Source organism: Ruditapes philippinarum, unplaced genomic scaffold (genome assembly GCF_026571515.1).
Source record: "Ruditapes philippinarum isolate M1 unplaced genomic scaffold, ASM2657151v2 ctg1072_1_1_1_1, whole genome shotgun sequence".
Classification (NCBI taxonomy): domain Eukaryota; kingdom Metazoa; phylum Mollusca; class Bivalvia; order Venerida; family Veneridae; genus Ruditapes; species Ruditapes philippinarum.
This window is the reverse complement of record NW_026866109.1, coordinates 269,174-279,996: the sequence shown is the minus strand read 5'-3', so window position 1 is coordinate 279,996 and position 10,823 is coordinate 269,174. Positions and strand designations below refer to the sequence as shown.

At 31.5% G+C, this 10,823-nt stretch overlaps 1 protein-coding gene across 1 annotated transcript; it reads left to right on the top strand.

Annotated features, from left to right (window-relative positions):
- The first annotated feature begins 2,256 nt into the window (after positions 1-2,256).
- On the top strand, positions 2,257-10,623 carry LOC132731373 (uncharacterized). Its single transcript, XM_060717545.1, has 3 exons — positions 2,257-3,225; positions 7,680-7,745; positions 8,193-10,623. The coding sequence occupies exons 1-3, from the start codon at positions 2,334-2,336 to the stop codon at positions 8,585-8,587; spliced, it is 1,353 nt and encodes a 450-aa protein (XP_060573528.1). The 5' UTR covers positions 2,257-2,333; the 3' UTR covers positions 8,588-10,623.
- Positions 10,624-10,823: the final 200 nt, after the last annotated feature.

The following is a 10,823-nucleotide window of genomic DNA, read 5'->3' as shown; positions in this document are numbered from 1 at the left end:
AGATATGTCAATGTTATCAAATCATTCCATTAAACTTTTTGATTATAATATTATTTTGTAAATGAGCAATTAATCCAAATTTTACTGTATATCCGTGATAGCAAAATTGCTTAAAATAACGTTTTAATAACGTTATGAAAGTAGCAATTCGGTTGTTCACCAACCTCAGTTTTTCTTTCTTTATCTCTGAAAACGAACCCTTTGTGACTGAGTGATTGTCTTTAAGGGTTGAGGCATAAGATTGCAGTCACCGTTTATCCCTGCATTGATTGTAATTGAATTCAAAATACTTGAGTGTATGCATATATAAGCTCCAGCAGGTGGATGGTTTTAACTCCTGGTGTTGCTTTAAGTTTGTAAAACAAGAGAATAGCCAAACCACATTTCTTCTTTCGGCGCCATATGACCTAAATTGTTTTGTTGTGCCGCCAAATCATTCTAAACGTCTAAAAACAAAAACAGATTTAGAAAGTTAGCATGTGTTTTTGTATAAAACCACTCACATGTCAAGAAGTTCGTTTGTTTATTATGATTTCGACGGAAACTAATGCTTTAGTAAAGTATGCTGACACTTAAACATAACAACAATTGTAAAATAATAAGGGTTCAAAAGCTAGCATTAAAAATAACAAATAAAAATTTCATCTTTTTTAATACATAGAAACTTATTAGATAAAAATGAGCGGATACCTTATATTTTGAAATTAAGTTTAAAATGATAACATTAATTTTTAATGTAGATAGTAATGAGGCAACGTTGACAAAACGTATCCAAGAGCACCCATAGAGAAATCGAACTAGAGCAAGTAACTGTGGGGAAGAGATGGCACTATATGAAGTGCAGCTTAGGTAAAGTAATCAATAACATTGTATTAATACTTCAACCTCTTATAACCTTAATTGATTAAAGGAGTTGTTACTTAACGAAAACAATTAGCTTCCGGACTAAGTTGTCAGCTCTTTAAAAAAAGTCTACTACACGACAGTTCACTGACGAAATGATGTAATGGTGGATTAATTAGACTGTGTTCCATCTTAACATAGTGATATTGAACTACTTCCAGAATATATTGAATTAAGATAAATAGAAATGAGTCTTTTATTTCTTAAGCTTTTTCTAGGATTTCGCTATTTGTTTACTAAAAAGTGTGATACATAGATGGCCTTGATTTTCACGACATATTTTGTAAGCTTGATGTCGACTTGAGCAATTATCGGTCCTTGTCTATGAAGTGCAAGACATTGTAAAAAAGACAGACACACTTCTTAAAAAAAGGCGTATTTCAAGTAGTGGCACTTGACATTACATTGAAAATAATGATTTTTTTGTCTTTGTTTTGTTCCATATACGAGAATAGACGAATGTAGTATTATATAATCTACGTGTTAGTTTCAACATAATGGGTTTATCTTAGTCTCTTTCTAGTGTTTCTCAAAATAGCTGAATAAAGTCACAACACTTGAAACATCTCACATGTGATGATTGCGTGACAGATAAATTGAGAGAAAACAATTTTTTTTCATAGGAAATTCCTACTTATTATATTTGAAATCATGTTTTCTACGGAAACAAATACAGGGGATAGTGAACAACTCACTGCTTTACAAAAGCAGCAACAAAAGTTAATTTTAACATTTTCAATATAACATTATCACTGACATTTTCATCTTTTATTGCGTATTTATTTTTCTCGAGATTGTGATAAATGTTTGGAGTATTAGCCATTTTTGAACTAACTTGTACTGGTACTGGTGTCAAATAAAGAAACATGGTTGTGATTCCATTAAGGCTTGATCCCACTACCCCGTGATGCGAGACAGACACCTTAAAGGCCAAATCTCCATTTCGACGTTTTCATTTCAACGATGTGTTATAAAATAGATATGCCAACAACACCTGTTTCCAGACAAATAATATTGTTACTGTTTTAGAATTGATTCCCAATCTTTGCACACATATGTTGAACTTAAGCTATAAAAGTTAATATTATGGTGTAGCCATAACAATATTTTTGATAAATGGACAATAAGTACACAGCAATGTAATACTTTTCAACGTTTTTGCGACAATTGACTCGATATGTTTACCGAAATGAACTTTGGGTATGTCACATTACTTGTTGTATTCAAATTTGAGGGAATGAAGTATTTCGTAACACATTAGCACAAATAAATTTCCCTTCCAGGACACCATACGTTTAAAAGGAAAGGTTACCATTTATAACTTTTTTTAATGTTAAGTAGTTTGTGGTTTAGAATAGTTTGATAGAGTCTTTAGGATACTCACAGCCATAACACGTTATTCGTTGATCTTGTTAACAAACACACAAGCTATGTCTCGCGTTGGACTTGAAATTGTATTTTTGTTATTGTGTTTTTGTCAGATTAGTAAGGCAGAAATAGAACTTAGTCCGAAAATAGTTTTTGACTTGTTGTCTTCACGAATAGATCATGTTCTCTATGAAACAAAGAATCTAAAATCCGAGCTTGCAGAAACTAAGACAGTTGTCGAAGGAATAGAAAAGAAGATCGAAAAAATCGGTGCTGATGTTTCATTGATAGGAAACAAAGTGGACAAATTTGAAGGGGAACAATCTCTTTCAAATGAAAACGTCAAAACTATTTCGGACGCTTCCAAGGCGATGATTAAAAGTGATGTCAAGAGCCAATCATTAATTTTGCGGAAAATGCTTATTAATGAGAAAACACATATGCGAAATACTGTAAAAAAGTTTGAAAACAAAATGAAAGCGTTTGAGTCAGATATTAAAAACCAGTTGACATTGATAAATGTATCGGTTGAAAGTGCAATTGACAATTTTAACGATTCTATAACCGACCAAAAGATAACTACAACCGATTCACTAATGTCTTTTGAAAACAAAATGAAAGCGTTTGAGTCAGATATTAAAAACCAGTTGACACTGATTAATGTATCGGTTGAAAGTGCAATTGACAATTTTAACGATTCTATAACCGACCAAAAGATAACTACAACCAATTCACTAATGTCTTTTGAAAACAAAATGACAACAAGTGTTAATGAAACAGGTATAATTATTCAAGAGATGAACGCAGATTTCGAACGTAAGCTCAGTGATTCGGAGGCAAAAGTGAGTCAGCGTATATCAACCATCGACGCGAACCTTCAGAGTACAAAAAGGGAGTTCAGCGGCCGGCTTAATAGTACAGACAGTCAACTCCGTTCCATATCATCAAAGCAAGGTACTAAAGTTAAACCAATATTAACTACATGTATTACATTGATCTATTTTGATAATTACAAACATTTTGCTGTTCGTTAACATTTTCATTAGCGTTCCGTTTTACTAAGACAAAATATATAATATGAAATTCTTCTCAACGTCTTTCATATTTCATTTAAGTGTATTATGTTTACTTATCATTTAATGACTATAATGATGTATCACTTAAGTTTATCTATTTATAACTGCATTAAAACAAAAGACCTTTTTTGTAAAAATAAAAAATAAAAAAAATGTCAAATTATTAAACGTAAGAGCACTGAACAATATATTTTTAAAATGAATGATTGAACTCCCCCAAGAGAATGTCGTGCAAGATTTTTCTCTATATAATACATATGTAAACGTAATAAGACAAAAGGTCATTTTATGGGATAGAAAATGGTCAAATCACAAAACAACAACCATATGCACAGACCCTTCGTGCTAAAATTTCTGCTAAAGACTTTGTACAAATCCGTCCACAAATATAAGAAGAGTGTTGCCGACATTCACTATTTTCTTGCTTACAACATACTATATAAGTATAGACATACTAATTGCAAACGCAAAAGAAGCAAAGGATGGTTCAGTCGTATGGTTAGTAGCTGTAACAGGAATCTAAAAAACGAGCACAGCAAAGGTTGGGAAAGAAAAACCCGAACGAACCTTGGTTTAATCAAAATAATTTTTCAATTAGGGAATAAACCTATTTATGAAACTTCACCAACATTTCCTTTACTTTTCTTTTTTCTTTTTATACTTACTAAATAACCACCAGGGTGGGAGCATATTGACCTTAGGTGCATGAATCATCAACTTTTATAGAGATCTTCTAAGCAATGATACATGCAAAATATATAATTAAGCTTTGAACACTGTAGTTTTCCACAAAAAGATGTGATGTGTTTTCCAATACATTTATCTACATAAGGCATTCGACCCCAAGGACGGGGCAAACTTTGACCTCAGGGTCATGGTTGATTTATCTTTTGTAGAAGATTACAAATCTCCGAAGGGCCATGATTTATGTCACTTCTGTAGATGTTAGTTGTAAATGGAAGTTATCGAACTCAGTTACGTAACTATTTCTACAAATATATATAAATTCCCAAACAATATAAATGGTCGAAAAAATAGTTTCTTACCTTCATACGAGATTAACGGCTGTTTTTGAAGCTGATTTTCTTGCGTATGCAACAATATTGACTTCTTTTGAAATATTTTTGATAAAAAGAATTTTTTTTTTGCTGACATCCCTAAACGCATTAAGGTTTAATTAACACAATGGACGTCTTTGAAAAAATAAATGTTTTTTGTTTCATATTATTATTATTTAACATTGTCCGGAGATATCAATTCAAAGTTAGGTACCAAAAAATAACGAAGTAATTCATTAAAAACATTCCAAATCTAATTGTTAAGTTTTTTTTTTGGGGGGGGGGGGGGGGGGGGATCTTTTGTTCGACCTTAAAATATCTCCATGTGTTCATACTGTGTAATCAATAAATACACAGTTCACGCCTCTTAACAACACCTTCGCCTGTGCGAGAAAGTGCGCAAAAGGACAGTCGATTTTTACTAACCAATTAAAAGACTGAGATTTTTAAAGAAGATTTACTACAGTAAATGTGTTACCATTCAAATCGAACACTAAAGTCACATTATGCCCTTCAAAGGGTATAAAGTGAGTGAACAAGTGAAAGTCATATGCAATAAATCCTTTCAAATTTATAATTTACTGCACATAACGATAAATAAATCATATATACCCGAAGAAATTTCTGTTAATAGCCAAAGAAATTACATGTAATGCTTAATTTATAAAAAAGAAATGGGCAGTATTTAATATATTTTAGGCAGATAAATAATATAAACATTTTCCGTCAACCATCATTATAACAGAAAACTTTGGAAAAATATAGTCAATTAAGATCAAATTGACATTGAAAACGTCGGTGGTTCTACTCAGGTGCCCGTTCGTACCTGAAATAATGCACAGAAGGGCACCTGAGGTCTTCCTCCACCAGTAAAGCTGGAACGTCGCCAAATGACCTATACTGTGTCGGTGTGACGTAATACCCAAACGAAATAAAACAAACGAAAGACATTGAAAAAGTGTGCATGATGTCACTTGAAAATATATCAGAGGTATGCATCAAAATCATATCATTTAACTATTTCATTATATTTTAAGCAAATGATTAATCACAGAAAGTTTTAAAACACATAAACATTATGGAAGTTAACTTACAATTTTGCATTCTTAATGAATATTATGAAAGAAACTTTTAAGTGGTTCACCAAATACAATCTTCCTTTCATATCTCTTAAAACAAAAAATGCTTTAGATAGTCAAAGTAGAACTAAACACATGTGGAGCAGTCGTTTATGTAACAAAGATGGCCTTGAATTACAAGACGTATTTTGAAGTGTGATATTGACTAAGCACTTAGCAGCACTTAGGAATGAAAGGAAAATATTGTAAAAAAAAGACACGCAGTCGTTGAATTATAGTTTCAACAAGTGTTGTCACAATGTAGCACTTGACATTTTTTTTATCAGTTTCAGGTTTTTGTTTTATTCCATTTTTATATTATGCGTACATACAATCATAATGTCTGCTCCTTGAATGTCACTCTTCCTTGTTGATCTTGTTTTCCATATTCATTTGGATTGTCCTTGGGTTTCGTTTATAAGAGTGTTTCATTCTCGTTTATAACCATCACTTAACGGTAAATTCATTAAAGCCTTCGAATATGAGCATCGAACATAGGTTTTTTCTACATAGCTGATAGGCGGGGTTAATAAATTTTAAAAGCATTACGGGTTTACTACCTTTATATTAACCCCCATTATTCTGACCATTATGTCGCTTGATATGGGGTATTGTAGGATATTGTGTCTGAGTACCGCTAACTAGTCTTCTCTACATAGCTGACAGGCCTGGTCAATAACTTTGGTCAATTTATATTGATCCCTTCTATACTTATCAATATGACGCTAGATTTGGACTAACAGATGAAAACAAAGATCAACTTGGCAAGGCGACGTCGTTCACAGAACGCAGCCCTCGGCACAATCCAGCCACAACAGCAGGGCACTCAGACATCATTTAACCATATCCAAATACTATTTGAGATATCTTCAACTTTGATGACTATAGATTAACTATGCAAAACAATTATTTATAAAATATTGACAAAGATTTTAAACAATATCATACTGTATCTGACAAGACTTTTTAGTTGGACTTAGTCAAAATAAATAAAAGGGGCGTGCAGGGAGATACTTGTCAGATTGAGACAGTTCTAGTTAAATTCACTATATCGACATTTTACATATACATGTAATTTTTACTTTGTTGATACATGTATTAATTCATTGTTAATGTAGTACAGTTACCATAAAAATTGTGGGTTAATGTAACGTTTTCCTTTACGTGCATGAGAATATGCAGACGCATTAGAAAAGCACTTAATCCCGAGTCAATAGGACAGAAAATTATACGTCTGATTTGGTTATTACTTTTTTGTGTGTAATGAAATTGACGGGTTTTCATTGCAGTTTACTATTTTCTCAGTCACGCATATCAAATAAACGTGCAACACCGGTGCGTATCTCTGTCACTGCAATTTTCTCCGTTACTGCTTGCGCAGTTTTTAGACAACCTTTTAACATTTATTAATCACCGTTATACTCTACGCCACTAGCCAATCTGAATAAATGATGTAGATTCTCCGGATTTTATATACAGTTATTTGTTTCTTTACACAGTTTTATTTATACTTTGATCAATTCAGTTTTTCTGTTTTCTTTACAGAATTGCTCATCATAAATAAACCTCGTTTAGGTTTCGTTTAAATTTGGTTATAATTTGTGATTCTATAGACGCCCTGAACCAATATCGTATACATTTATAGTTTTTCGATGTTATCACGGGGCATGGAAATTAAGTATTTTGAGGTCACATCTCATTTTATATCCCGTTTGAATCATTGCAAACAGACAACATCTTTAATTGACATTATGTGTAATGTAATATAAAATTCAGGTATTTTGTCATAGTGTACTTTATTGAAAGAAAAATAAATCTTTTGAGTGATATATAAGCGAGAAGAAGAGTTTAATAAATACTGTACACGCAAAAGCTAGCTTGCTTCAAGAATTTATGCATCGTTTTTTTCATATCAAGGCAAATGAACTTGAATAAAAAGTCATTCGCTACATAACATCAACTTTTAGAGTAAGAGGTACTATAAATTCTAAATTATTTCAAAGTTCATACACCTGTGAATAGTTTAATTAGAACAGTCGAGTTGAACCACGACCGACCGAATAATAATTTGATTAATCAAAGTAACTGTTTGTGTGTGATAAAGTACAGTTTTGTATTGGATGTTATTCGGAACTTTTATTTGAATTGTATTGCAGAAAGAGAAAAAGACACGTTTTCTGGTCAGATCAGCGCTTTAAGCAAAAGAATTGCTGTAGAAGAAGGTATGTATCAATAGCATAACGTTCTTGTACATTCGTTTTGAATTAAAACTAATAAATCAATAGTTATTGAATGTTTGCTCATGTTTTAATGATAAAAGATATAAAACAACTATTTATACTGTATTTTATTAATAGGAAGACAAGAAATTACACATTTGAATTGATACTAACGAACATATCAACTAGCCCTTGTAAATAAAACTTTCATAATGCATCATATAAAGTAAATTATATAAATTACAAATCAACATCCAATGATGATCATATTTCTTTCACTGGTAAATACATATACTCGTACGTCTATCACAAAATTTAGATGATGAAGCCAAAAACGTCAAAATTGAAAACTTTGCAGGCTCAGTTTGATTTAAGGTATACTTGTTATTTATTCATATTCAGATGATTTATTAGTATCAATATTCTTAATTAATGTTCTTTTAATATCAGTCAGAAAAGTCGCATTCTCAGCCAAAGTATTGAACAAGAAGGGTTTCCGCTATGGAAAGTCCGAACGGATAGTGTTTGATGAAGTTTTATATAATCATGGTGGAGGATACAGCTCCTCAACGGGAATCTTTACAGCACCAATATCCGGCACATACATCTTTATATTTATCGTGCAACCACGAAATGGTAAAAAAGCCCACGTTGTACTGAGACTGAACGGAAAATTACTTACAAGTGCAATGACTGTAAGCAGTGATAAAGAAGTTTCTGCAGGAAATGTAGGAATTGCTTATGTTGTGGCAGGCGATCAGTTGTGGATTGAAACGTCTCACTTTGAAGACTATTATTATATTTATCCTCACAGAACTACTTTCAATGGCATATTAATTGATTGACACTGTGAATTTTTGTTGTGTGTCAGGTAATAGTAATATGTGGTATACTGGGACTTAGAGACAATACATGTGCTTGTGCAAAGAAGTAAGAATCCAATACCAATGTATTTCTGTTTCGGTTCAATGTAACTGAATATTATATTCCCAAGCAATATGCAGTTATGGCTTTGTGTTACATGATAATCAACCCATATACTTTATTCAATGCAGCATTGCTTTCATATTAAATAAGAAATTAGAAATGAGATTAATTATGTGCTACAATGTATGGACTTAAAGCTCCATGCCTTCAGATTAGCTAAAATATTGGAAGAAAATAAAACTTGAGTAAAAAGTACTGACATTTTAGGAAAGTAAAAATATTCAAGATAAAAGCAATAATGCTTATGTTATGAGTGATTTTTGACCGATTTCGCAGTATTTTTTACCCATATTTCTACTGCGTTACTTATGCAGTAAGGGCTATTTTTGCATATTTTGACCTCTTTTTGGTAATTTACATTGGTTGTTTATGCTGTTTGCAATGTAAAAAATATTTTCTTTGTTCACTTCACAATATTTTACTTTTTAATACAGTTTCAAAATTTTCATGAAAATAAACATGAATCTGGAGGCGTGCTGCTTTAAGTACTTTTATTCTTTAAACATGTTATATGGAATAAATTTCTTCTTCTTTCTTATCAAGAGATTCACCCAAATTCCAAGTCAGTGCTTATGTCTTTGTTATTGTCAATGTCAAGTAAAAGCTAAAGAAAAAATATTCAATATGTTGCCAAACAATTCTTATGCACTTTATATGTGATTAAAATTATATCTTAAAAATTCACAAGTACATGTATTGTGAAATCGTTTCTTATACAATTAACAAAAATTCTTAAATCGGAATAGCAATGAGCCCACTAATTTAATATTTCTTCTATCCTCAAAACTATTTCCCAAAGGTTGACAAAAAAACAGTAACCACACCTACTGATCACTCGAGAACATCTAAAACAAAAAGTTGAAAATCTCAAACTTAGTTTGATTGGGTCTGTCTTCCTCATCTTTTAACATTAGCATTATATAAAGCATAACATGACTACAGAACTTTTCCCGAGATAGTTGCAAATTCCATGATATCAAAGAACTGACTAAATTAAACGGAGTCAGCAATTTTTCAATTAATTATTTGTAATTTTAGTGCGGAGCTCCGGATATCATATTTTTCGGTTTACTCTCACATAAATACAAAATGGTTGTTAAGGTACTTTGACAAACACAAATGATGTATTTATTACATATATTATTGCACTCATACAAATACCAAATAATAAAAAGGGCACGTCTTTTGCGGAATGTGGGTTCATAAAGAGACGTCATGTATACATGTTCATTTGGATGGAATTATAGTTTTGTAGTATGATCAGAACGACAAATTAGGGAACGAATTACGGAATTCCTAAATCTATGTCATAAATACGTATTTGTGACAGGACGACAAGACGTTTTGCGCTTTTCGATAGCGACAAGACGAAAAGGTGATAACGATTTAGGCTGTGTTGTCGCTATCGACAACGCAACGCGCAAATTGTTCCAAATCAGCCACCATAGTTTACATTCGTTGAATGTTTTAAATAACATTACCATAAATATGTACACAGTCATGTATATAGTTACCGAAAAAACACATAATGGGGTACTTGAGGTCAGTTAAGCAGGAAAGTCGTCATATGACTAATACTGTGTTAGTGTGGCGCAAAACCCAACACTGATAACATATCTTTTATTTCGATTTCATGTAAGATAAGTAATGAAGAAATTGAAATGAAAGATATTTAGTTTAAATATTTATTTTTCAATTTGTACATATATGTGTATGTTCCTTTGTAAAATCAGATTAACTTTTTTCACATGAATGCATTTATGATTTCTTTGGTGTTTGAAAAGGTAATGTACTGTTTGTTGTATATATACACGTATATATGTATATATTTAATATGTATAGCATTATCGGCTTATCATCCTACTGCAATTTTAAATAAGCTTGTCTTTTTGTGTATTTTCCGTTTTTACTTTATATCGTCACATTTTGAAAATTCAACAAAGAATATTATATACTGTCACTGTTTCAACGTTATGTTTATTTTACAATAATTCTTAACAATAGTTCATTTATTGTATGAAAAATATGTATATTTTTCATTCACATAATGACTGAAATGCATGCTTAAGATAATATAATAAAATATATCAGTTC